Source organism: Saccopteryx bilineata, chromosome 1 (genome assembly GCF_036850765.1).
Source record: "Saccopteryx bilineata isolate mSacBil1 chromosome 1, mSacBil1_pri_phased_curated, whole genome shotgun sequence".
In the NCBI taxonomy this organism is placed as follows: domain Eukaryota; kingdom Metazoa; phylum Chordata; class Mammalia; order Chiroptera; family Emballonuridae; genus Saccopteryx; species Saccopteryx bilineata.
Genome location: NC_089490.1, coordinates 259,621,283 through 259,648,476, shown reverse-complemented (window position 1 = coordinate 259,648,476; position 27,194 = coordinate 259,621,283). Strand labels below are relative to the sequence as shown.

The window sequence follows — 27,194 nt, the reverse complement described above, 5'->3', positions numbered from 1 at the left end:
TGTTAATATATTTCAGCAATTACACTTAATTTTCTTCCTCTTTTCTATATAGTGATGTCTGGTAATGTTGAAGTTAAAAATCAAACCCTCAGCCTGTGGTTGTGCAGTGGATAGAGCAACCTGGGATGCTGAGGTCCCAGGTTCAAAACACTGAAGTTGCTGGCTTGAATGAGGGACCATCACCATGATCCCATGGTCGTTGGCTTGAAGCCCAAGGTCTCTGGCTTGAGCAATGGGTTACTGGCTCAACTAGAGTCTCCTGATCAAGGCACGTAGGAGAAGCAATTGATGAACAACTAAAGTGACACAACTACAAGTTGATGCTTCTCATCTCTCCCCCTTTCTGTCTCTCGCTAACAAGTAAAAAACTAAAAAAAATCAAACCCTCAGCTTTAATATATAAATACTCTTTATAAAAAACTCTTTATCTTAACAATGAATTTATTTAAGTAAATACCATAAAAATTAATCAATAAAATTCAGTTTGGATATATCTTAATAATTACAATCCAGAGATCTTTATCCTACTATCCATGTTCATTTGGAACTGTAGTTTCCCCTAGATTTGTAAGAATTAACTTTAAAAGTCCAAAGTTATTCTACTACATGAGATATTTTAGACATGAAATTATTCATTAAGAAAGCAAATAAAGGATATGGCTTAAAGAATAAAATGCTCTTTGTATTCACGGCTATCACTCCATGTAGAAATTCTAGATAGAATTACAGATATCAGACCCATAAAGAATCTTTGTGGTGCAATCAGACTTCTTCATTATCTTTTTTATTAGAATGTAACCTAAGCTGTTATATTCCTTTTGCCCTTGTGACTACCATCATACAATGTTTTGAAGATTGAAGTTAACTTTAGAGATAGAACAAACCTTTAACTGAAAATCTGTGCTAATATGAAGATAAACTCAGGCTAAAAAAATGTCATGTTTGTCTCATTCAGTATGAGAGACTTAAAATTCTATTCTATTTATGGGTAGTAACATTGGTTAGTGACCTATTAAAAGATTACCAGAACCTTCATTAAAATACTAGAACGCGCCTGACCAGGCGGTGGCGCAGTGGATAGAGCATCGGACTGGGATGCGGAAGACCCAGGTTTGAGACCCCGAGGTTGCCAGTTTGAGCGTGGGCTCATCTGGCTTGAGCAAAAAGCTCGCCAGCTTGGATCCAAGGTCGCTGGCTCGAGCAAGGGGTTATTCAGTCTGCTGAAGGCCCACGGTCAAGGCACATATGAGAAAGCAATCAATGAACAACTAAGGTGTCGCAATGTGCAATGAAAAACTAATGATTGATGCTTCTCATCTCTCCATTCCTGTCTGTCTGTCCCTGTCTATCCCTCACTCTGACTCTCTCTCTCTGTCTCTGTAAAATAAATAAATAAAATTAAAAACAAAAAACCAAAAAACCAACAAAAAAAATACTAGAACGCTTGAAGATCTGTCCATTAGGATAGAAGTAGACATATCAGATGATCAGAGAAAACTTGATTTGTATGCTGTGAAAAATCAAGTATTTTAATAGCACTTAAAAAACTTATTTTACTACTTCAATGGTATTTTTATTCTCTTTGCAATAATTATGCATATTTACTTCAGAAAGAACAAGGTCCAAATCTTAGTTTCTCTAGTTATATTTTAAAATTTATTAAAGTATTTTTTAAATCTTTATTTTTTATTTATTTATTTATTTCAGAGACAGAAAGTGAGTCAGAGCGAGGGATAGACAGGGACAGACAGACAGGAACGGAGAGAGATGAGAAGCATCAATCATTAGTTTTTCATTGCGCTTGCAACACCTTAGTTGTTCATTAATTGCTTTCTCTATGTGCCTTGACTGCGGGTCTTCAGCAGACCGAGTAACCCCTTGTTGGACCCAGCGACCTTGGGTTCAAGCTGGTAGACTTTTGCTCAAACCAGATGAGCCCACGCTCAAGCTGGCGACCTTGAGGTCTCGAACCTGGGTCCTCTGCATCCCAGTCCGACGCTCTATCCACTGCGCCACCGCCTGGTCAGGCTATTTTAAAATTTATAACCATCATTACGCCACAACTTCTTTTTTTTTTTTTTTTTTTTTTTTGTATTTTTCTGAAGCTGGAAACGGGGATAGACAGTCAGATAGACTCCCGCATGCGCCCAACGGGGATCCCACCAGGGGGCGACCAGAGCCACTCCAGCGCCTGGGGCAGAGGCCAAGGAGCCATCCCCAGTGCCCAGGCCATCTTTGCTCCAGTGGAGCCTCGGCTGCGGGAGGGGAAGAGAGAGACAGAGAGGAAGGAGAGGGGAAGGGGTGGAGAAGCAGATGGGCACCTCTCCTGTGTGCCCTGGCCGGGAATCGAACCCAGGACTTCTGCACGCCAGGGCACGCCACAACTTCTTAAAGAGCTCAGAACAGACTAAGAAATGGCACTCTTACAATACAAAAAGTGAATCCGAATGTAAGCTATGTACTTGCGTGATAATGATGTGTCAGTATAGGTTCATCAATTGCAACAAACTTATCACTCTGGTGGGGGATGTTCATGACAGGGGAGGCTATGCAGGGGATTTGTGAAGGGGCAAGAAATATATGGGAAACCTCAATTTTGTTGTAAAAATAATTCTGTTCTAAAAAATAAAGGCTATTAAAAATCAGGCACTTATCCCCAAAATGTTAAAGATGTAAGTAAAACTTTTACTGCCTGACCAGGTAGGTGGTGGCGTAGTGGATAGATCGTTGTACTAGGACACGGAGGACCCAGGTTTGAAACCCTAAGGTCACCGGTTTTAGCACAGGTTCACCAGCTTGAGCCCAGGGTCGCTGGCTTGAGCAAGTGGTCACTTGCTCTGCTGCAGCCCCTCAGTCAAGGCATATATGAGAAACCAATCAATGAGCAACTAAGGGAGACTTAAGAGCTGCAACGAAGAATTGATGCTTCTCATCTCTCTCCCTTCCTGTCTGTCTCTGTCAAAAAACAAAACAAAAAAACTCTTATTGAGACCTCATTTAGTTTATGGTCATTTAGCTGCTATTCCAGGTCATCTGTATTATCTATTGTAAAGTCTGTAAGCAAACCAGTTGATTACAAAGCAAAATCAGATAAACGCACCTTAAATTTTATTTTTATTTTTTTTGTATTTTTCTGAAGTTGGAAACGGGGAACCAGTCAGACAGACTCCTGCATGCGCCTGACTGGGATCCACCCGGCATGCCCACCAGGGGGCGATGCTCTGCCCATCTGGGGCGTTGCTCAGTTGCAACCAGAGCCATTCTAGCACCTGAGGCAGAGGCCATAGAGCCATCCCCAGTGCCGGGGCCAACTTTGCTCCAATGGAGTCTTGGCTGCTGGAGGGGAAGAGAGAGACAGAGAGGAAGGAGAGGGGGAGGGGTGGAGAAGCAGATGGGCGCTTCTCCTGTGTGCTCTGGCCAGGAATCGAACCCGGGACTCCTGTACGCCAGGCCGATGCTCTACCACTGAGCCAACTGGCCAGGGCCTCTTAAATTTTATTATACAGTAAAGGTGACTTTAAAATCTACTTTAACAAAAAAGAAAAAAATGTAACCCCCTAAATAAAGATCTACTTTAACAAAGTTTAAGACAAAGATACTAGATTTATTTAAGACATCCTATTACTTATCACATTACCTCTCTAATTAATTATATTCATGCTCACTGCTGATAAAAAAAATAATGTCCACCAATATTTCACATGCATGGTTGTTTTATTCTTTGAAGAATGGTTCTGAAACATCACACTAAGTCAGGCTGATAGGTAAAGTTTAAAATAGTATTTATAAGGATATGTTATAACATATGTAATGACTGTTCACTCTACAAAATCTTGATCATAGCTTATGATACACTTAGTTGGCAGTAGCACCCAGGTTTTCCAAAGAGTTGATCATCATTTTCCTCCTGTCTGTATAGACTTCTTCTCATTAGCTGCTTTCTGCTTTTGCTGCATGATCTCAGAGTCCCTATAATGGGAGAAAAGATTGTAAGTTGTTTCCGAAAAGCTGATTATTTTCTCACTTGTTTTCTCTATATAACCCAATCAGTATATTAAAAGACCATTTAAAAGATGTAAACATTCATGTCTTTCCATTTTCATGGACAGAGACAAGAATGTGAAGGCAGAGGATGGAAAGGCTCTGATGTCAGATCTTATTTTGAATGCCATCTCTACCGTTGGGCAAATAACCTCAAAGCCTTTCAAAATCAGAGCAGTACACATCAGGGTTGTTCTGAGGAATATTTATGAATACATACAAAAGCATCTGACATAAGCTAGGTATATGAAGAAATAATGGCAATTAGTCTTTGTTGTCAACAAAATTAATTCACTCTAAATTTTTTCCTAGAATAATGAGGTATTTAAGAATTCCAGATATCCTAACTGGTACCTAGGGTTAGAATAAAGATGTATGAAGCAATTCAGTTTCTTACAAGCTGAAATGCCCAGTAGTGATTAAAAATGGGTTACGATAAAGAAAAGCAGGATATTAGGACATTTTTCTTAACTCTTTGTGTCTCTGACTAAACTCCACATGCCATATTAAGTGTGAACTACAACCAGACTACCTGGGCTGGATGGTTCAAGTGACCTATATTAAAAAAAATGTTAACACCTATTGTGTGCTAGGCATTTTATTGGCTCTAGATTAAGTCCCATGACAACTTTGAGTTAGACCCATGTTTCAGATTTAAAATAAATTTATTTTTAAGGAAACAACAGGAAAAATAATTTAAAGGCTTAGAGCTAAGTAATTTGTCCCAAAACACATAAAAACCAAGGTTTGTCCAATTTCAAAGTTCAGGCTCTTTGATATCTTGTTATTGCATAAATTTAGTAGTATATTTTAACTCAGGATAAGATCTGTTCATGATAAGACATTGAAATTTTTTATTTTAATTTACTGATTTTAGAGAGGGAGAGAGAAAGAAACATTGATTTGTTGTTTCACTTATTTAGGCATTCACTGGTTGATCCCCCGACTGGGGATCAAACCTGCAACCTTGGAGTATCTAAACAACTGAGCTACCAGGCTAGGGCTAACAGTAAGACATTTCTGCAAAGCTGATAGAAAAAACAAGGAAATAGAAGGAAGAAAAAACAAGACAGCTACAAAGAAATGGAGTATCATAGAAAAGAAGAGTGATAGTTTTCTGTTTGAATCCAAACTCTGCTGTGCTTACTATATGACTTTAGCATTTGTTACTCAATTCAGAGCCTCAGTTTCCCATTCTATGCATTGAGCCCAATACCACTTCTCAGGGCTGTGATGATTAGAGATAATACACTGCCTGACCGGTGGTGGCACAGTGGATAGAGCATCAGCCTGGGACGCTGAGGTCCCAGGTTCAAACGCCAAGGTTGCTGGCTTGAGTACAGGCTCATCTAATGTGAATGCGGGCTCACCAGCTTGAGTGTGGAATCATCAACCTGATCACATGGTTACTGGCTTGAAGCCCAACATTGTTGGCTTGAACAAGGGGTCACTGGCTTGGCTGGAGGCCTCCCCAGTCCCATCAAAGCACATATGAGAAGCAGTTAATGAACAACTAAAGTGATACAACTATGAGTTGATGCTTCTCATCTCTTTCCCTTCCTGTCTCTCTCTCTCCCTTACTAAGAAAAGAAAATAAAGTACATATAGGACATCCAACACAGAGCTTTATAAGTAGTAGGAATTTGAGCCCTGGCTTGTGGCACAGTGGATAGAGCACCAGCTGGAACGCATGGTTGGTTTGAGCCCTGGTCAGGGGACATATGAGAAGCAATCAATGGCACAACTAAGTGGAATAATGAGTTGATGTTTCCCTCTCTCCCTCTCAAAAAAAAAAAAGTGGTTCGAGCATTGTCTCGAAGTACAGAGGTTGCTGGTTTGATCCCCAGTTAAAACACATAGGAGAGCCTGACCAGGCGGTGGCACAGTGGATAGAGCATCGGACAGGGATGCAGAAGACCCAGGTTCGAGACCCCGAAGTTGCGAGCTTGAGCGTGGGCTCATCTGGCTTGAGCAAAAAGCTTACCAGCTTGGACCCAAGGTTGCTGCCTCAAGCAAGGGGTCACTCAGTCTGCTGAAGGCTCGTGGTCAAGGCACACATGAGAAAGCAATCAATGAACAACTAAGGTGTCGCAGTAAGAAACTGATGATTGATGCTTCTCATCTCTCTCTGTTCCTGTCTGTCCCTATCTATTCCTCTCTCTGTCCCTGTAAAAAAAACACAAAAAACAAAACAACAACAACAACAAAAAAACACATAGGAGAGATCGATGTTGCTGTCTCTCTCTCCTTCCCTCTTTCCAAAAACTAATAAAAAAATAAAAAAATAAATAAAAAAAGAAAGAAAGCCAGATAAAAGATCAGAACAACAATAAAAAAGTAGGAGTTTATTAAACAGTGGCTATTACTGAGCCAAGCTAGACTAAGTTCTACAATAAAAATACTATAAATTTCAGGGTCACTGTTCCGTGCCACTTTCACTTTTATTCCAAAGTGAGTAAACTGAAATATAAGGAAAAACTTATTTTAATAAAAATGTCATAGCAAGCGTGAAGTGATATTTAAAATTTTTTTTTTTAATTTTTATTTATTTATTTATTTATTTTTTTACAGAGACAGTGAGTGAATCAGAGAGAGGGATAGACAGGAACAGACAGACAGGAACGGAGAGAGATGAGAAGCATCAATCATTAGTTTTTCATTGCGTGTTGCAACACCTTAGTTGTTCATTGATTGCTTTCTCATATGTGCCTTGACCGCGGGCCTTCAGCAGATCGAGTAACCCCTTGCTTGAGCTAGCGACCTTGGGTCCAAGCTGGTGAGCTTTGCTCAAACCAGATGAGTCTGCACTCAAGCTGGCGACCTCGGGGTCTCGAACCTGGGTCCTTCCACATCCCAGTCCGACGCTCTATCCACTGCGCCACCTCCTGGTCAGGCGCGTGAAGTGATATTTAAAGGCTTCAATCTCATTAAACAATGATCCTTAAGTGTGGCTGTGCATCAGAATCACCAGGGGAGTGTTTTTAAAGCCAGTTTTAACTGGCTCTGGTCTGTTAGGCGTTGGTTTGAGCATTGTCCCAAAATGCCAAGGTTGTGGGTTTGATCCCTGGTCAGAGGACATATGGGACTCAACAAATGAATGCACAACTACATGGAACAAAAAATGAATGTTTCTTTTCTCTCTCTCTCGCCACCCCCCCCTAAAATCATAAAATAAAAAAAATTTAAGTGTTTTCCATTTTTCACAATGAAACTTAAGTGACTTGAGAATTTCATTAGTTATCACCGACCTCTGTTTTCTCTGAGAGGTGGTCAAGCTATCCCCTTTTCTTTTTCCTTTGTTAATTTCTTGCGCTTTCTTCATGTTTTTCTGGCGGGCAAGTTCTCGTTGATTTCCACCTACAAAGAGAAACAGTCATGCTTCTTTTCTTATCTTCAAGGCTCTTATTTAAGTGCATCTGAAGTTTACTTTTTAATAGACAAACCGGTGGAGTACTGCACTGAGTGTGTTCCCAGATCTGACCACAAGGAGGAAACTTAAAGGTAAACACTTAAGGTCTTGACTATTATCCTAATCAAGGTGTTCTCTTCAGACGGGCATTCCAATTGTCTGTATATAAGGGGCCAGTATTCCAAAATAAGTTCCAGTTTTTGCGGGGTGTGGGTGGAGAGAGTTAAGACATAGAGAGAGATCCCACTTCGCACAAGTTGGTCCATCACAAGCCACCTGTTAATTGAGCAAATGCAGATGGCTGTGAAACTACCTGAGAGGGACAAACAAAAGAACGAGGGAGCAGACTCAGCAGGAGCTCCCAGTTTTATTAGGCCTTATGATTGAAAGTACCAGCTATAACCCAGCTCCAGACCAAGACCCCTCCCGGGGCGGCCCTCTCCACACACCTCACCTCCGGGGAGGTGCTCCTTACCGTGTAAACTCGCACCTGAAAGGCACCCTTTCAGGCCGGACCTGAGCAAAAGGTCCCCTTCTCTCCGCTGATTGTAAACGGGGTCCCCGCCCCGATGACCTAAGGGGTTCCACCAGCCAGCCCCCGCCCCGCCAGCCGCGCCTCGGCGACCCATTGGCTTCCTCTTCCAACGCTCCCCGCCGCTCCCCCTACCCGTCCGCACACTCACGGGCCATGCTGACTACCAGACCGAGCCTGGAAGAGAGCCACTCGGAAAAGCAACGGCTCTCCCGTACGCCCAGAGAACGTCCCCACCAGTTGATCTGGAAGGGAGAGCCAGCGCCGGCCCTCCGAGGGGCGACGCCTAGCCGGGTCCACCGCCCCGCCCACCGTGACCGGACCACGGCGACCCGCGTGGATGGCGAGTCCCTGCGCATGCGCGGCTGGGCGGGCGGGGCGCCACGGGGGCTCTGGGGCAGCTGCGAGCGGAAACATACTCGTCCCGGTCGTCTCCTGAGCCTTGCAAGTTGGGTCGAGTTCCCAAAACAAGTTCTGTGTCTCAGAGAGGGATAGGCATCTGTGGATTTCCCCCACTGTGTACAAGGCACTGGGGTTTGACCAGCCCCATTTTTTGGAAACGACAGAAATGACAATAAACACTATATAATATCTACGTTTTCGACAAAGAATGTTAGCTTTCTTCATTCATTTCCTTGCATCGGCGGGAAGGGGATGAACGGGACAGAAGAGATTGAGGGTTAACTACGAAAGACAGTGTCTGGCCCTTGATTTCCTTCCTTAATCTCGCACCAACCCTGCAAAGTAGGCAGGCTTTATTGTTCTCAGTTTACTCAAGAGGAGACAAGACTCTTACCGAAAGCTACTAACCTAACAGGTAGGGACTGGTAGAAGTGAGATTCAGATGTAAGATGGACTCTAAAGACTATTCATTTCTCATTTTATTCCAGTCACCTTGTCACGGTGTACGGCACTTTAGTAGTTTTAGGTGAATGGCTTTGTGTTTGGGTCTGCGTGATGGGGAGGATGGCATAGGATAGTCTTAGAATAGCCCAGAACAACCTTGGAACCTACGTAAAAGCTTCGGAGCATCTGCCATTGCTAGAAACAGATGTGTAAAGATGTTTGGTAGTTTCTTTGGTTGGTAGTTATTTTCTTTATCTTCCATTAATCATGGCAAATTGACAAATGTGTAGAATTAGTCTGAATGCCTTAAAATTACCCTCAATCAGCCCTCAAAATGTTAGCTATTATTGTGATTCTCTCAAACGCTGAAAGCTGTATCATGCTCCACATGCCATCCCTCCTCCTCAATACAGTTTACAGACCAGGTATCTATTTTCACTTAGCAAACCTCTTCTGGAATAACTTGAGCAGGGGTGAAAAAAGATCGACTTTCAGGCCAGGATCTTTATGGAGATAAAGACATCATGAGGAATGGAGGTAAGGAATTTGGGATTGGAAGGTAAGTGATAGAGTTATTCTTTCTGTACACAGTCTTAATTTACTGTCTAGTTGAGCTTTTTATTTGCAGCTGAAAACACAATTTTTTTTAAATTTTTATTTATTTATAAATTAATGATTTTTTTATTCATTTTAGAGAGGAGAGGGAGAGACAGAGAGAGAGAGAGAGAGAGAGGAGAGACAGAGAGAGAGAGAGAAGTGGGGGAGGAGCTGGAAGCATCAACTCCCATATGTGCCTTGACCAGGCAAGCCCAGGGTTTCGAACCGGCGACCTCAGCATTTCCAGGTGGACGCTTTATCCACTGCGCCACCACAGGTCAGGCTGAAAACACAATTTTTGAGTTGTAGGGATACATATGATGTATAACGTGTACATGAGAAATGTTATGTGTGTCTGCCAGAGAGAACTGGAGACTTTTAAATTACTGTGATGCCAGTAAGAATATACTCTATAAATTTGGGTGTGTAACACATATTTTGACTTAATAAAATTAATTCTTGACTCTGTTCTCATCCCTTTACTAATAGGAACTTAAATCTTAGTCATTATTGACTTTCTTACTTGCAGAATTGTGGAAATACCCTAGACACTTATGCGGAACAGAACATTGAGGAAAGGCCTTGTGTCTTTAGTTTATACCAGAATATGCTGTCCAAAGCTATATATATGGTCTTGGCAGTGGCTCCAAGGTTCTTGAGACACCTACAGCATGGTTTTCTTTGTTGATTTCCCCTTCTCTCCTTCCTTCCTCCCTTCCTTCCTTCCTTCCTTCCTTCCTTCCTTCCTTCCTTCCTTCCTCCCTCCCTCCCTCCCTCCCTCCCTCCCTCCCTCCCTTCCCTCCCTCCCTCCCTCCCTCCCTCTCTCTCTCTCTCTCTCTCTCTTTCTTTCTTTCTTTCTTTCTTTCTTTCTCTCTTTCTCTCTCTCTTTCTTTTTGTTTAAAAAATCCCTTGTACTTTCTTTTTCTTTTTCTTTTCATTTTAGAGAGGAGATAGGGAGAGGGAAAAAGAGAGTGAGAAAGAGAGAAGGGGGAGAGTAGCATGAAGCATCAACTCCCGTATGTGCCTTGACTAGGCAGCCCAAGGTTTCGAACCCATAATCTCAGTGTTCCAGGTCGATGCTTTATCCACTGCACCAACCACCACAGGTCAGGCCTTTGTTGATTTCTTGAGCTTCCTCAGGTGTGTCTGAGATTCTACTGCCTCCCTAGAGTACTGGAGGGAGTGCACAGACACATTAACCTCCATCCCCCCCCCCTCCAATCTTGGAGAAATCTCTTTTATTCCTCTGTGCTTTCAGCCTTGCCTTCCTACTGTCAAAAGCACTTGCCTCTTTTTTTCTTTTTCTGGATGACCTAGCAATCTCTTCAGTTAGTTCAGGATTTTACTCCTTTGACATTTTTTTCTTTATGGTGACAGAGAGACAGAGAGAGGGACAGATAGGGACAGACAGACAGGAAGGGAAAGAGATGAGAAGCATCAATTTTTCATTGCAGCACCTTAGTTCATTGATTGCTTTCTCATATGTGCCTTGACTGGGGGCTACAGCAGACCGAGTGACCCCTTGCTCAAGCCAGCGACCTTGGGTTCAAGCCAGAGACCATGAGGTCATGTCTATGATCCCATGCTCATGCCAGCGACCCCGTGCTCAGGCTGGTGAGCCTGTGCTAAAGCTGGCAACCTTGGGATTTTAAAACTGAGTCCTCCGAGTCCCAGTCCAATGCTCTTTCCACTGTGCCACCGCCTGGTCAGGCAAATCAGGGGACTTGTATTGCAGGTTAAAACACTGGCCCATACTCTGGAGAGTTGACTTCCTTTCTGACCAATCCTCTATCATAGAGCCCTTTTCTAACCATCCTACCTAAAGCAAGCCAGTCTTCTATTAATCTCCATCATTTTGTTATATTTCTTTTATGGTATTTAATGCAGTCTTAAGTTTTCCTGTTAATTTTTATTTGGTGTATTTTTACCTCCCCCACCTAGAATGCCTTGTTTATTGCTCTATTGCAACCTCCTAAAGCAGATTAAGAATACCCACATTGCCCTGGCTGGTAGCACATTTGGTTAGAGCAGTGGTTCTCAAACTTTTTGAAGTCAGGGCACATTTAAAATCCTACAAATAATTGTAGGCGCACTATATACAAATTTCTGAGAAATATGTTATAAGAATTAAGTCAAATATTAATGAAAAAAAATAAAGTCCAAGTGTACTTTTATGGTAATTAAACTAAATAAATATGACAAAATTAAATTTATTTGGACTTTAAAAAACATTATTATGTTACATTTTTTAAAATTAATTTTTAAAGAGGAAAGAGAGGCCCTGGCCGGTTGGCTCAGTGGTAGAGCGTCGGCCTGGTGTGTAGAAGTCCCGGGTTCGATTCCCGGCCAGGGCACACAGGAGAAGCGCCCATCTGCTTCTCCACCCCTCCCCCTCTCCCTCCTCTCTGTCTCTCTCTTCCCCTCCCGCAGCCGAGGCTCCATTGGAGCAAGGATGGCCCAGGCGCTGGGGATGGCTCCTTGGCCTCTGCCCCAGGCGCTAGAGTGGCTCTGGTCGCAACAGAGTGATGCTTGGGAGGGGTAGAGCATCGCCCCCTGGTCAGAACGTCGCCCCCTGGTGGGCGTGCCGGGTGGATCCCGGTCAGGTGCATGCAGGAGTCTGTCTGACTGTCTCTCCGTTTCCAGCTTCAGAAAAATACAAAAAAAAAAAAAAAAAAAAAAAAAAAAGTATTAAAAATTAAAAAAATCGGCCAGCGACTTTAATAGTTCCTATTAACCTTTGGAATAAGCAGTTGACTGCTTCCCCTCTTTTCAACAAGTCCTAAGAAGGCCTGGAAAGCACCTTGCATCTCTATTTTTTTTTTAATTGTTACTGATTTGAGAGAGACGGAGAGAGACATCAACTTCTTGTTTCACTTGTTTATACTTTCACTGATTGATTCTTATATGTGCCCTGGATGGGGAATCAAACCCTCAACTTTAGCATATAGGGAGAATGCCCTAACCAACTGAGCTGGGGGGCACATTTCTCTTTATGTTCACTCTTAAACCAGACTCGGAAGTTTGACAGTTACCATGGTTCCGGGCGCTCTACGTCTTACGTCATTCCGCAGCGCTCCCTGATGACGCAATTAGTTCAAGCACCGTCTGAGGGCGAGGAGCAAGGTGTAGGGGGAAACTTAGCCCTTAATGTAACAGGGTCATGAAGAAGAGGCGGCGGCGAGAGACCGGAGGAGGCGGCGGGGGCGTGAATCTACGATAGCTGCCCACTGGGCTGGTTTGTGGCTTTGTGAGAAGGGCGTATTTCCTAACCCGCTCTTTGGGCAGCTGCCGGGGCTCGGGGCTGAGAGCGGCCCTGCGGCCGCCTCCCCGGGCCCCCTGGCTCCGCCATGTTCCGCAGGGCACGCCTTAGCGTGAAGCCGAATGTCAGGCCTGGTGTGGGCGCTAGGTGCTCCACCGCCCCCAATCCTCAGCGTGGAAAAGTGTCTCATCCTCAGCGTGGAAAAGATGCTCTCAGACCGCCAGAGCCTGCAGCGACCTGTGACCCAAAGCCAGCGGAGCCCACAAATGTGCCCCTGGTGGATATCGGGAGAGCAGAGCCCCAAAAAGAGGCTCCCAGGAGCAGGTAAGTGCTTGAAGAGAGGAGCATTTTCATCAGCTAAAAGCTGAGTAGATGAACTTGATTTACCGTAGGAGTAACTCCCCTCTCTTGCACCAAGTCTTACGGTTGAGGTCGGATGATACAGATTTTCAGGGAGAGGACCACGTCTTGTTTTTAAGTCGTCGTGGAAGGCATCCAGGTCTAACGTTTGTTGTTGTTTTTTTTTCCAACTTACTGATTTTTGGAGAGAGAGGAAGGGGGGGGAATAGAGAGAAACATCGATGTGTGTTCCACTTATTTGTGCATTCATTGGTTGATTTTTTTTAACTTTATTTGTTTTATGGGGGAGAGGGAGGGAGACAGAAGGAGAGAAGGGGGGAGAGAGAGCGGAAGGCATCAAATCATAGTAGTTTCTTCCGTGTGCCTTTACCTGGCAAGCCCGGGGTTTCCAACTGCGGATCTCAGCAAACGCAGCCTTCCAGATTCACGCTTCATCCACTGCAGCCACCACAGGCCAGGCATTGGTTGATTCTTGTATGTGTCCTGACCTGAGATTGAACTCCACTACGTTGGCATATGGGGACTAGGTGGGCTACACTCGAACCAATTGAGCTAGCCTCAGGGAAGGTACTGTTAAATTAATAAAAATCACAGAGATCTTGTTAATATATACGTATAATGCATGATGATTGATAAATCACTGAGTCTATATAGTCTTGACCTTTAAACTGGAGGGTATTGAATTCTTAGACTTGACATTTAGAAAGTATTTTGTTTTTTATCATGTGTCTTTCTTTTTTATAGGTTCTTGCTAGTTATAAAAATCTATAGGGTGTATATTCTGTCCTTACGCATTCAACATAATTGGGTGAAGTGCATATGGTGCACATATCACATTATAAGGGCTGATATAAGAATTTAAATTAGGGACTTTTTGGAAAGGTTATAGGCATAGATTTTTTTTACTTTTATATACAACTAACCATAAATATGAAAAAAGTAGACTGCTTTTAATTTTTTTTTTTTTTTTTTTTTTTTTTTTTTTTTTTTTTTTTAGACAGAGAGGGACAGAAAGGGACAGACAGGAAGGAAGAGAGATGAGAAGCATCAACTCGTGGCACTTTATTTGTTCATTGATTGCTTTCTCATATGTGCTTTGATCAGAGAGGGGTGAGGCTCCACCTGAGCCAGTGACCCTTTGTTCAAGCCAGTGACCTTTGGGGTCAAGCCAGCAACTGTGGGGTCATGTCTATGATCCCACGCTCAAGCCAGTGAGTTAATTATAGCGTTGCCCCGCTGTATGTATGGTTGCAGGTTCGATCCCTGTCAGGACAACAAATCAATGTTTCTCTTTCTTTCTCTCCCTATTCCTCTCTCTCTAAGCTCAATAAAGAAAACAAAAAAATGAAAAAAAACCTCTCGCAGTTATCTAGTGAGTCATATTAAGCTAATTAAGCTTTGTATTTGAAAATTTGGTATTTTTTTTTTTTGACGGACCTAGCATGAGCATAAAATGATATGCTGTGATGTGCATAAGTAGTGAGTCATATTAAGCTAATTAAGCTTTGTATTTGAAAATTTGGTATTTTTTTTTTTTGACGGACCTAGCATGAGCATAAAATGATATGCTGTGATGTGCATAAGAACTTGAAATTTGAGTAAGATCAATAGTCTTCATCAGAATTTACATATCAGTTAAAAAGATTTATTATAATGCTCTGGACAGATAGCTTGGTTGGTTAGCATGTCGTCTGAATACTCCACAAAGAATCAACCAATGAGTGCATAAATAAGTAGAACAATAAATTGATGTTTCTCTCCTGCTTTCCCTTCTCTCTTTAAAATCAATCAATAAATAAAGATTAATAAAATACTTAATTTAATTTTTTCTATAATTACTAACATTTTTATGGCAATCATAAATAAATCATTGATTTATTTTTAACATTTATTGATTTTGGAAAAGGGAGAGAGAGAGAGATAGAGGGACAGACAGGGTCAGACAGACAGGAAGGGAGAGAGATGAGAAGCAAAAACTCATTGTGGCACTTTAGTTGTTCATTGATTGCTTTCTCATATGTGCCTTGATCAGAGAGGGGTGAGGCTCCACCTGAGCCAGTGACCCTTTGTTCAAGCCAGCAACCATGGGGGTCATGTCTCTGATCCACACTTAAGCCTGCCACCTCGTACTCAAGCTGGATGAGTCCACCCTCAAGCTGGATGAGCCTGCACTCAGGCCACTGACCTCAAGGTCCCAGGTTGATGTTCTGTTTACTGTGCCACTTCCTGGTCAAGCTCGATCTGTCAAGGGTTAGGAACTATAGCTCGTGAACCATATGTGGCTCTTTTGATGGCTGTATCTGGCTTGCAGATAAATTTTTAATAAAAAAAAAATGTTAAAAATATAGAACATTCTCATGTATTACAATCCATTCATTTCCTACCGCTCATGTTCATGGTTGCAGGTGGCTGGAGCAAATCACAGCTGTCCTCTGGGACAACACCACATTTTTATTGGATAATGCCCAACGTACATGGGTAGTTGTATGGCTCTCACAGAATTACATTTTAAAATATGTGGTGTTGGCCCTGGCTGGTTGGCTCAGTGATAGAGCATTGGCCTGGCGTGCAGGAATCCCGGCTTCGATTCCCGGCCAGGGCACATAGGAGAAGCGCCCATCTGCTTCTCCACCCCTCCCCCTCTCCTTCCTCTCTGTTTCTCTCTTCCCCTCCCGCAGCTGAGGCTCCATTGGAGCAAAAAGATGGCCCGGGTGCTGGGGATGGCTCCTTGGCCTCTGTCCCAGGTGCTAGAGTGGCTCTGGTCACGACAGAGCGACGCCCTGTATGGGCAGAGCATCGCCCCCTGGTGGGCGTGCCGGGTGGATCCCGGTCAGGTGCATGCGGGAGTCTGTCTGAAAAAAAAAAAAAAAAAAATGTGGCATTCATGGCTCTCTCAGCCAAAAAGGTTCCCGACCCCTGTTATATGTGCTTTGACGGGATGGAAGCAGCAGCCTCTGTGCTTCGGGATAATGCTCTAACCAGTTGAACTATCCAGCCAGGGCTACCAGATAAAGTTTTTATTTATTAATTTTAGAGAGAGAAGATAGATAAATGGAGAGTGAGGGGTGGTGGAATGCATCAACTAATAGAAGTTCCTTCTTGCATGTGCCTTACCAGGCAAGCCCAGGGTTTTTTTTGTTTTGTTTTGTTTTTTGGGTTTTTTAAATTCATTTTTTAGAGAGGAGACAGAGCGAGAGAGAGAGAGAGAGAGAAAGAGAAAGAGGAGGAGCAGGAAGCATCAACTCCCATATGTGCCTCGACCAGACAAGTGCAGGTTTTTGAACCAGCGACCTCAGCATTCCAGGTTGACGCTTTATCCACTGCGCCACCACAAGTCAGACAAGCCCAGGGTTTTGATCTAGCAACCTCACTATTCAAGATTGAAGCTAAAACTAGAATACTAAGACCTGACCTGTGGTGGTTCAGTGGATAAAGCGTCAACCTGGAATGCTGAGGTCACCAGTTCAAAACCCTGCTTTTGGGTCCTGGCTGGATGGCTCAGTGGTAGAGCGTCGGCCTGGCGTGCAGGAGTCCCGGGTTCGATTTCCGGCCAGGGCACACAGGAGAAGCGCCCATCTGCTTCTCCACCCCTCCCCCTCTCCTTCCTCTCTGTCTCTCTCTTCCCCTCCTGCAGCCAAGGCTCCATTGGAGCAAAGTTGGCCTGGGCGCTGAGGATGGCTCTGTGGCCTCTGTCTCAGGCACTAGAATGGCTCTGGTTGCGACAGAGTGACGCCCCAGATGGGCAGAGCGTCGCCCCCTGGTGGATCCTGGTCAGGCGCATGCGGGAGTTTGTCTGCCTCCCCGTTTCCAACTTCAGAAAAACAAAAAACAAAAACCTGTGTCTTTTGTCTGGTCAAGGCACATGTGGGAGTTGAGGCTTCATGCCCCTCCCCCCTTTCTCTCTCTCTCTCTCTCTCTCTCTCTCTTTCTCTGTCTCCTCTCTAAAATCAATAAATAAAAAAAATAAGATAGATATGATGATCATTAAAAGAAAAACAACTAGAATACTTAAAAGAACATCCATGATGCCCTTTTTATTTTCTTTTTGAATTTCAATAGTGATGAAAAGACTGATGGTGAGAATGATGTTGAAGAATCCAGTAAATTTTCCTCTAGTGTTTCACAGAGAAGAAAGCGAATATCAAGTACTCCTACTCTGGTTAAACCTAGTATCAATGTTCCTTCAGAGCCTCACCCCTTATCTACAGTTAATCAAGAAGCTCCACAGCCAATCCCAATTCCAACAAAAGAGAAACGACCATACTCAGACAGACACCGAATATATAAAGCACAGAAACTGAGAGAAATGCTAAAAGAAGAATTAAGAAGAGAGAAGGTAAGAGAGGAAAATCAAAATTTTGACTGTTGTCTGCTAGATTTGTTTTTATGTTAGTCACATCATTTGGAGGAAAAGTAAGCATGTGTAGCATTTTTATTGGGAAACAAAACCAAATAATATTCTTCATGTTAATAGAGTATCCCTTTTTCTTAACAGAACGATTAAGAAACACTACAGATTTAAGCTTTTATTTCATGATATATTTATATATTTTATACAGTTATATCTTTTATATTGCTATTTCTATTTAATTGAATTAATTGGGGTGGCATTGGTTAAAAGCATACAGGTTTCTAGTCTACAGCTCAACAAAACATCACACTGCACAATGTGCCCATTGCCCAAAAATAAAGTTTCTTTTTGTCCCCGTTTATCCCCCCTTTGCCCACCTCAGCCCACCCACCCCTCTTTTCCTCAGCTATCACCATACTGTTTTCTGTGTCTATGTGTGTTTTATATATATATAAATGGTTTTGGTTTTTTTTTGCTTAATCCCTTCACTTTTTTTCACCCAGCTCCCCCACCACTCCTCTTCTCTGAGAGCTGTCAGTCTGTTCTCTGTATCTGTGCTTCTATTTCTATTTTGTTTGTTAAATTATTTTGTTTATTAGACTTCACATGTAAGTGACATCTATGATATTTGTCTTTCTCTCTTATTTCATCTAGCATAGTAATCTCCATGTCTATCCATGTTGTCCTTCAAGTTAAGAGTTTCTTCTTTATGGCCGAATAGTATTGCATCATATAAATGTATCATAGCTTTTTAAAATTTTTATTTTTTAAAAAGATTTTATTTATTTATTTATTTGTACTTTTTTTTAAAAAAAATTTTATTTATTCATTTTTAGAGAGGAGAGAGAGAGGGAGAGAGAGGAGAGAGAGACAGAGAGAGAAGGGGGAGGAGCTGGAAGCATCAACTCCCATATGTGCCTTGACGAGGCAAGCCCAGGGTTTCGAACCGGCGACCTCAGCATTTCCAGGTCGATGCTTTATCCACTGCGCCACCACAGGTCAGGCTTATTTGTGCTTTTCTGAAGTGAGAAGCAAGGAGGCCGAGAGACAGACTCTTGCTTGCGTCCAACTGGGATCCCTCTGGCAAACCCACTAGGGAGTGATGCTCTGCTTATCTAGGGTGTTGCTCCATTGCAACTGGAGCCATTCTAGCACCTGAGGTGGAGGCCATGGAGCCGTCCTCAGCACCAGGCCAACTTTGCTCCAATGGAGCCTTGGCTGTGGAAGGGGAAGAGAGAAATAGAAAGAAAATAGAGGGGGGAGGCAGAGAAGCAGATGGACGCTTCTCCTCTGTGCCCTGGCCAGGAATCGAACTCAAGACTGCCACATGCCGGGCTGCTGCTCTACCGCTGAGCCAACCAGCCAGGGCCTTAATTATTGATTTTAGAGAAAGGAGAGAAAGAAAGTGGGGTAGGAGGAGCAGGAAGCATCAATTGTTAGTTGTTGCTTCTCATATATGTCTTTTATTTTTAACAGATGGAGAAAGAGTCAGAGAAAGGGATAGATAGGGACAGACAGACAGGAACGCAGAGAGATGAGAAGCATCAATCATCAGTTTTTCGTTGTGGCACCGTAGTTGTTCACTGATTGCTTTCTCATATGTGCCTTGACCGCGGGCCTTCAGCAGACTGAGTAACCCCTTGCTGGAGCCAGCAACCTTGGGTCCAAGTTGGAGTGCTTTGCTCAAACCAGATGAGCCTGCGCTCAAGCTGGCGACCTTGGGGTCTCGAACCTGGGTCCTCCGCATCCCAGTCCGACGCTCTATCCACTGCGCCACCACCTGGTCAGGCTCTCATATATGTCTTAATGGGCAAGCCTGGGGTTTCGTACTGCAACCTTAGCATTCCAGGTTGATGCTTTATCCACTGTACCACCACAGGTCAGGCTGTACCACAGCTTTTTTATCCACTCATCTGCTGATGATGGGTACTTGGGCTATTTCCAGATCTTGGCTATTGTAAATAATGCTGCAATGAACATAAGGGTGTGTATATTTTTTCTTTTTTATAATGTTTTTTAAGACTTTATTCATTTTAGAGAGGGGAGAGAGAGAGAGAAAGAGAGAGAGAGAGAAGTAGGAGAAGAGGAGGAAGCATCAACTCCCATATGTGCCTTGACCAGGCAGCCCAGGGTTTCGAACCAGCGACTTCAGCATTCCAGGTCGACACTTATCCACTGCACCACCACAGGTCTGTGTATATCCTTTTAATGAGTGTTTCAGATTTCTTTGGATATCTTCCCAGAAGTTGATTTGCTGGTCAAAGGAAGTTCTATTTTTAACTTTTTGAGGAATCTCTATACTGCTTTCCACAGTGGCTGCACAAGCCTGCATTTCCACCAATGGTGCATGAGGGTTCCCTTTTCTCTACATCTTCACCAGCACTTATTTTTTCTGATTTATTGATGATAGCCATTCTGACAGGTGTGAGGTGGTATCTCATTTTGGTTTTACTTTGCATTTCTTTGATGATTAGTGATTTTGAACAGCTTTTAATATGTCTGTTGTGCCTGACCTGTGGTGGCACTGTGGATAAAGCATCGACCTGGAATGCTGAGGTCACTGGCTTGAAACTCTGGGCTTGCCTGGTCGAGGCACATACTAGAAGCAGCTACTATCAGTTCATGTTTCCTGTTCCTCTCCTCCCCCCCTTTCTCTTTCTCTTTCTCTTTCTCTCTGTCCTCTTTCTAGAAAATCAATAAATAAAATCTTGGGGGAAAAATATCTGTTAGCCATCTTGTTTGGAGGTTCTAGCAGGGGAGCGCAGCTACTTGTATACCCTTGACTGAAGAACGGTCCTCTTCTCTAGCGGGGAAGGTCGTCCTCTTCGACTGAGCGCGCAGCTTCGGGAGGGACACACATGGAGTGGTGAGGGAGGAAGGGGACACCCGCCTAGCCAGCCAGATCAGCTGAATCAACCCTGGCGATCAATGGGGTGACAGATGTCGCAGCCAGATCGCCCTCACATCCCTGTTAGCCATCTTTATGTCTTCTTTGGAGAAGTGTCTATTCAGGTTCTTTGCCCTTTTTTTTTTTTTTTGTATTTTTCTGAAGCTGGAAACGGGGAGAGACGGTCAGACAGACTCCCGCATGCGCCCGACCGGGATCCACTGGGTATGCCCACCAGGGGGTGACGCTCTGCCCACCAGGGGGCGATGCTCTGCCCCTCCGGGACGTCGCTCTGTTGCGACCAGAGCCACTCTAGTGCCTGGGGCAGAGGCCAAGGAGCCATCCCCAGCGCCCGGGCCATTTTTGCTCCAATGGAGCCCCGCTGCGGGAGGGGAGGAGAGAGACAGAGAGGAAGGAGAGGGGGAGGGGTGGAGAAGCAGATGGGCGCTTCTCCTGTGTGCCCTGGCTGGGAATCGAACCCGGGACTTCTACACGCCAGGCCGACGCTCTATCGCTGAGCCAACCGGCCAGGGCCCTTTGCCCATTTTTTTTATTGGATTCTTTGTGTTGTATAAGTTCTCTATATATTTTGAACATTAATCCCTTGTCAGATTTATTATTGGAAAATATGTTCTCTTATTCAGTGGATGCCTTTTCATTTTGTTGATGGTTTCTTTTTTTTGTGTGCATCATCTATATATTTGATTGCTTTTGGTGAAGGCCACAAATAGAAGAATCACATACACATAGAATCACAGATACACATACCTGCATATTTATAACTTCAAATAAGGTTTTTATTTTCTTCTTCTTTTCCAAGTGAGAGGAGGGGAGATAGAGAGACAGACTCCAGAATATGCCCTGACTGAGATCCAACTGGCAACCCCTGTCGGGATGAAGCACTCCCTGTTTGGGACAGTGCTTGCAACTGACCTATTTTTAGCACCTGGGACAGAGGCTCCATGGAGCCATCCTCTGCTCCTGTGGTCAATGTACTGGAACCTCGAGAGAAAGAGAGAAAGAGAGAGAGAGAGAGAGAGAGAGAGAGGAAGGCAAGGGGTGGAGAAGCAGATGGTCGCTTCTCCTGTGTACCCTGGTGAAGAATCAAACCTGGAACATTCATACACCGGGCCAAAGCTCTGCTTCTCTACCCCTCCCCTCTCCTTCCTCTCTGTCTCTCTCTTCCCCTCCCGCAGCCAAGGCTCCATTGGAGCAAATATGGCCCGGGTGCTGGGGATGGCTCTCTGGCCTCTGCCTCAGGCGCTAGAATGGCTCTGATTGCGGCAGAGCGAGGCCCCAAGATGGGCAGAGCATCGTCCCCTGGTGGGCATGCCGGGTGGATCTCAGTTGGGCGCATGCGGGAGTCTGTCTGACTGCCTCCCCGTTTCCAACCTCAGAGAAATTAAACAAACAAACAAACAAACAAAAACAACAACCAGATGAGCCCACGCTCAAGCTGGCAACCTCAGGGTCTCGAACCTGGGTCCTCCACATTCCATCTACTGTGCCACCGCCTGGTCAGGCTAGGACAATTTAATCTTTATGTGTGTATTTCCTCATCTGTAAAATAGGACTAATGCTATTACCTACATAATTGGAGAGTTGTGAAGATTAAATTTGTTAATACATGTAAAACTCATTTAGATTATTGTCTGAGAAATAATAAAAGCTTAGCAAATGTCAGCTCTTGCCCTGGCCAGGTTGGTTAGAGCATCATCCTGATAAACCAAGGTTGTGGGTTCCATCTCTAGTCAGAGCACATACAAGAATCAACCATTGAATGCATAAATAAATGGAACAACAAATTGATGTTTCTCTTTCTCCCTTTTCTCTTTAAATCAATAAATTTAAAAGTTAAAAAAAATTCCAAATATCAGCCTGACCAGGCACAGGTGCAGTGGATAGAGTGTTGGACTGGAAGGACTGGGACATAGAGGATGCAGGTTGGAAAGCCAGAGGTCGCTGGCTTGAGTGTGGGTTTGCTGGCTTGAGCATGGGATCATAGACATGACCTCATGGTTGCTGGCTTGAGCTCAGAGGTTGCTAGTTCGAAACCCAAAGTTGCTGGCTTTTTTTTTTTTTTTTTTTTTTTTCATTTTTCTGAAGCTGGAAACAGGGAGAGACAGTCAGACAGACTCCCGCATGCGCCCGACCAGGATCCACCCGGCACGCCCACCATGGGGCGATGCTCTGCCCATCCTGGGCGTCGCCATGTTGCGACCAGAGCCACTCTAGCGCCTGAGGCAGAGACCACAGAACCATCCCCAGCGCCCGGGCCGTCTTTGCTCCAATGGAGCCTTGGCTGCGGGAGGGGAAGAGAGAGACAGAGAGGAAAGTGCGGCGGAGGGGTGGAGAAGCAAATGGGCGCTTCTCCTGTGTGCCCTGGCCGGGAATCGAACCCGGGTCCTCCACACGCTAGGCCGACGCTCTACTGCTGAGCCAACCGGCCAGGGCTAAAGTTGCTGGCTTGAACCCAAGGTTACTGGCTTGGGGAAGGGGTCACGTGCTCTGCTGTATTCCCCCCCCCACCTTAAGGCACATATGAGAAAGCAATCAATGAACAGCTGAACAACTAAGGTGCCGCAACAAAGACTTGATGCTTCTCTTCGCTCTCCCTTCCTGTCTGCCTGTCCCTATCTGTCCCTCTCTCTGTCTCTGTTGAAAAAAAAAAAAACCAAAAAGAAAACAAATATCAGTTCATTATTATAGAATTTCTTTTTTTAATTTTTTATTTATTGATTTTAGTGAAAGAGGAAGGGGGTGGAGAGAGATAGGCATGAACATTAATCTATTCCTGTATGTGCCATAAATGGGGATTGAATTGGCAACTTCTGTCCTTTGGGATGACGCTATAACCAGCTGAGCTATTTTGCCAGGGCTAGAGAATTCTCTCCTTTTTTTTTTTTAAAGTAAGAGGAAGGCATTTAGCTTGGCACTTTGTATCTGTTATCTCATTTAATTGACCTGTGTGAAGTATACATCACTATTTTACATTGGAAGAAGCAAGCTCAGAGAGGGTATTTGCTTTATGTCACACATCATTGAAGGATATGGTATTTGGATTCATATGCTCTAAGACGGGTCCCCAAACTTTTTACACAGGGGGCCAGTTCACTATCCCTCAGACCGTTGGAGGGCCACCACATACAGTGCTCCTCTCACTGACCACCAATGAAAGAGGTGCCCCTTTCGGAAGTGCGGTAGGGGCTGGATAAATGGCCTCGGGGCCGCAGTTTGGGGACGCCTGCTCTAAGATCTAAGTCTAAAAATTTTCTGTTTTGGCCCTGGCCGGTTGGCTCAGTGGTAGAGTGCTGGCCTGGCGTTCAGGAGTCCCGTGTTTGATTCCCAGCCAGGGCACACAGGAGAGGTGCCCATCTGCTTCTCCACCCCTCCCCCTCTCCTTCCTCTCTGTCTCTCTCTTCCCCTCCCGCAGCTGAGGCTCTATTGGAGCAAAGATGGCCTGGGCGCTGAGAATGGCTCTGTGGCCTCTGCCTCAGGCGCTAGAATGGTTCTGGTCGCAACAGAGCAACACCCCAGAGGGGCAGAGCATCGCCCCCTGGTGGGCATGCCGGGTGGATCCTGGTTGGGCGCATGCGGGAGTCTGTCTGCCTCCCCGTTTCCAGCTTTGGAAAAATGCAAAAAAAAAAAATCTGTTTTATGGAATTTAGATTTATTTTGGGCAATTAAAGATAAGTTATGTATTTATAAATTTTCAGTAAATTATTGTAGTTAGAAGAAATCAGTAAGCATGATTTTATACACTGGGCTTTTATCTAGTCTCAGTTACTTTAGGATTTTGGTTTTTTTTTTCTTTTTAGATGAGAGAAGGGGAGACAGGCAGACTCCTACTAGCACCCCAAATAGGATCCACCTGGCAACCCCGTCGTAGGCAGATGCTTGAGTACTGAGCTATTTTTAGTGCCTAAGGCTGATGTGCTCAGACCAACCAAGCTATCCTCAGCACCTGGGGTCGTATTTGAACCAAAGAGCCACTGGCTGCAGGAGGGGAAAATGGAGAAAAGGTGGGGAGGGAGGAGGAGAGAAGCAGATGGTTACTTTTCCTGTGTTCCCTGACTGGGACTTGAACCTAGGATGTCCATACTTCAGGCTGATGTTCTATCCACTTAGGTACCAGCCAGGGCCACTTTACTTTTTAAAATTTCTTAATGAATAAATTTTTTTTAACTTTTTCTTTTTTTTAATTTAATTTAATTTAATTTAATTTTATTTTTTTACAGAGACAGAGAATCAGAGGGATAGACAGGGACAGACAGGAATAGAGAGAGATGAGAAGCATCAATCATTAGTTTTTTGTTGGGACACCTTAGTTGTTCATTGATTGCTTTCTCATATGTGCCTTGACTGCGGGCCTTCAGCAGACCGAGTAACCCCTTGCTCAAGCCAGTGACCTTGGGTCAAGCTGGTGAACTTTGCTCAAACCAGATGAGCCCGTGCTCAAGCTGGTGACCTTGGGTCTCAAACCTGAGTCCTTGGAATCCCAGTCCGATGCTCTATCCACTGCGCCACCTCCTGGTCAGGCTTTTTAAATTTTTTTAATTAATTTTAATTTATTGTGTTAACATGAATTCAAGTGTCCCACTCAATATAACACCCTCACCCCTACCCCTTTGTTCCCCATTGCCCTCCCTCCCCTCTTCCCTCTGGGGTTTGCTGTCCTGTTATCTATATCTCTGTGTTATGTATATATATTTTCTCTAATCCCTTCACCTTCTCTGATCCCATCCTCTCTTCCCCTTCCCTCTGACAGCTGTCCCTCTGCTCCCTGTGATTCTGCCTCTGCCTCTATTCCATTCCTCAGTTCACTTGTTCATTACAGTCCACATATAAGTGAGGTTAATATGATATTTGTGACTTTTTAATGTTCACTTTATAAGCTTTTCCCTAAAGTTAGACATAATTGTGGTAGGAGTAGTATTCAAGCACTTGCAATAAATTCAACAGTGGACTGCATATATAAATATAATACATTTGAAGTTCTTTTATATTTATAAAATAATAGTGGATCTTTCTCTGTCTGTCTTTCTCTGTCTGAATTTAGAAGCAGTGGAAAAACAAATATGCCATAAATGAAAGCCAGAGGCCACAAGATCGTTCAAAAATGACTATGAGAGACTTCATATATTACCTGCCAGATAAAAATCCAATGACGTAAGTAAGCTATTTTTGTTTTACTTTCTTTGAGTATGTAATGTTTTTTTTTCTTTTTGTATTTTTCCGAAGTGAGAAGCGGGGAGATAGTCAGACAGACTCCTGCATGCACCCCACCTACCAGGATCCACCCGGCATGCCCACCAAGGGGCGATGCTCTGCCCATCTCGGGTGTTTCTCCGTTGTGGCTGGAACCATTCTAGCACCTGAGGTGGAGGCCATGGAGCCATCCTCAGCTCCCAGGCCAACTATGCTCCAGTGGAGCCATGACTGTGGGAGGGGAAGAGAGAGATAGAAAGGAGAGGGGGAAGGGTGGAGAAGCAGATGGGTGCTTCTCCTGTGTGCCTAGACTGGAAACAGAACTCAGGACTTCCACACGCTGGGCTGACGCTCTACTGCTGAACCAACCGACGAGGGCTGAGTATGTAATGTTTTAAGTATCATCTATAGAGTTCAGTTTTATGTTTTCCAAAAGCATGTTGACAAAATTTGTAGCACATCTAATGTCCTTTTTTTATTTTTCAAGAATTTAATCAAATTTAGTAACAGGTAGTTATAGGTAAGCTTCTCAGGTTTCCCAGGTACTGTTTAATGTCCTTTATTTTTTTTAAATATAGATAAATTTATTGGGGTGACATTGGTTAATAGAATCATATAGTTTCAGGTGTATGTTTCTGTGACACGTGATCTGTAAATTGCACTGTGTTCCCACTACCCAAAGTCAAATCATCTGTCACCATACATTTGGCCACCTTTACTCTACACTACACCCCCATCTCCTTATCCCTGGTAACTACCATTGTATTGTCTGTGTCTATGATTTTCAGTTTTGTATCCTACATGTTACTGAAATTGTATGGTTCTTGTTTTTTTCTGACAGAATTATTTTGCTTAGCATAATATTCTTAAGTTCATTCATGTTGTTGCAAATAGCAGTATTTTATCTTTTCTTATCACTGAGTAGTAGTCTTTAGTATACACGTATCATATGTTCTTTATCCAATCCTTTATCGAAGAACACTTTGGTTGTCATTGTGTCTTGGCTGCGGTGAGCATAGAGGTGTGTATATCTTTGGGAATAAATGTTTTTGAGTAGATAAGCAGAAGAGGGATTGCTGGGTCATATAATAACTCTATTCTAAATTTTTTTGAGTAATTGCCATGCTGTACCAGTTTACATTCCCACTAGCAATGAATGAGGGTTCCTTTACCTTCACAACCTTTCTAACACTGGTTATTACCTGTGTTGTTCATAATGCCGTTGTAACAAGTGTGAGGTGGTATCTCATTGTAGTTTTTTTTTTTTGTGTGACAGAAACAGAGAGAGGGACAAATAGGGACAGAAAGGAAGTGAGAAAGATGAGAAGCATCAGTTCTTTGTTATGGCACCTTAGTTGTTCATTGATTGCTTTCTCATGTGTACCTTGGCTGGGGTTGCTACAGTAGAGTGAGTGACCCCTTGCTTAAGCCCGCGACCATGGGCTCAAGCCAGGGACCCTGGGCATATGCCAGCGACCTTGGGATTCAAGCCAACAACCTTTGGGCTCAGGCCAGCGACCATGGGGTCATGTCTATGATCCCATGCTTAAGCCAGCATCCCAGTGCTCAAGCTGATGAGCCTGCACTCAAGCCCATGACTGCTGGGTTTTGAACCTGGGTTGATTCAGGCTGAAGCTCTATCCACTGTGCCACCGCCTGGTCAGAGTCTTTTTCAATCTTAATGCTTTGTAGTTTTCAGTATAC

General features: G+C 43.9%; 2 protein-coding genes across 9 annotated transcripts in view; one reads left to right on the top strand and one right to left on the bottom strand.

Moving 5' to 3' along the window:
- Positions 1 to 3,765: 3,765 nt before the first annotated feature.
- LOC136320382 (small EDRK-rich factor 1) lies at positions 3,766 to 8,332 on the bottom strand. 2 transcript variants are annotated; one of them, XM_066253579.1, is made up of 3 exons: positions 8,134 to 8,332; positions 7,290 to 7,398; positions 3,766 to 3,969 (listed from the first exon to the last, which is right to left on the bottom strand). In XM_066253579.1, exons 1-3 carry the CDS (start codon positions 8,138 to 8,140, stop codon positions 3,897 to 3,899), a joined length of 189 nt encoding a protein of 62 aa, XP_066109676.1. In that variant the 5' UTR covers positions 8,141 to 8,332; the 3' UTR covers positions 3,766 to 3,896. The 2 variants fall into 2 exon arrangements, with proteins under 2 accessions (XP_066109676.1, XP_066109675.1); XM_066253578.1 differs by lacking the exon at positions 8,134 to 8,332 and adding an exon at positions 7,926 to 8,117.
- Positions 8,333 to 12,523: 4,191 nt separating this feature from the next.
- BDP1 (B double prime 1, subunit of RNA polymerase III transcription initiation factor IIIB) overlaps positions 12,524 to 27,194 on the top strand; it is a 126,916-nt gene continuing 112,245 nt past the window's right edge. For 6 of the 7 annotated variants that reach the window (XR_010726895.1, XM_066241625.1, XM_066241613.1 and 3 more), the window contains exons 1-3: positions 12,524 to 13,008; positions 17,104 to 17,380; positions 25,342 to 25,451. Coding sequence is in view for 6 of the 7 variants with exons in the window: in XM_066241625.1 (XP_066097722.1) it covers positions 12,773 to 13,008; positions 17,104 to 17,380; positions 25,342 to 25,451 (623 nt within the window). In the remaining variant the exon portion in view is untranslated. The remainder of the gene's footprint in view (positions 13,009 to 17,103; positions 17,381 to 25,341; positions 25,452 to 27,194) is intronic. The other variant, XM_066241605.1, reaches the window with a different exon arrangement.

Bases quoted from the DNA above. Each gene is read 5' to 3' on its own strand.
- LOC136320382 (XM_066253578.1), bottom strand. From the start codon at position 8,079: ATGGGTCGCCGAGGCGCGGCTGGCGGGGCGGGGGCTGGCTGGTGGAAC. The intron at 7,399-7,925 runs GTAAGGAGCACC...TTCTCTTTGTAG, and splicing joins TTCAGGTGCGAGTTTACACG to GTGGAAATCAACGAGAACTT. The intron at 3,970-7,289 runs GTCGGTGATAAC...CTCCCATTATAG, and splicing joins ACCTCTCAGAGAAAACAGAG to GGACTCTGAGATCATGCAGC.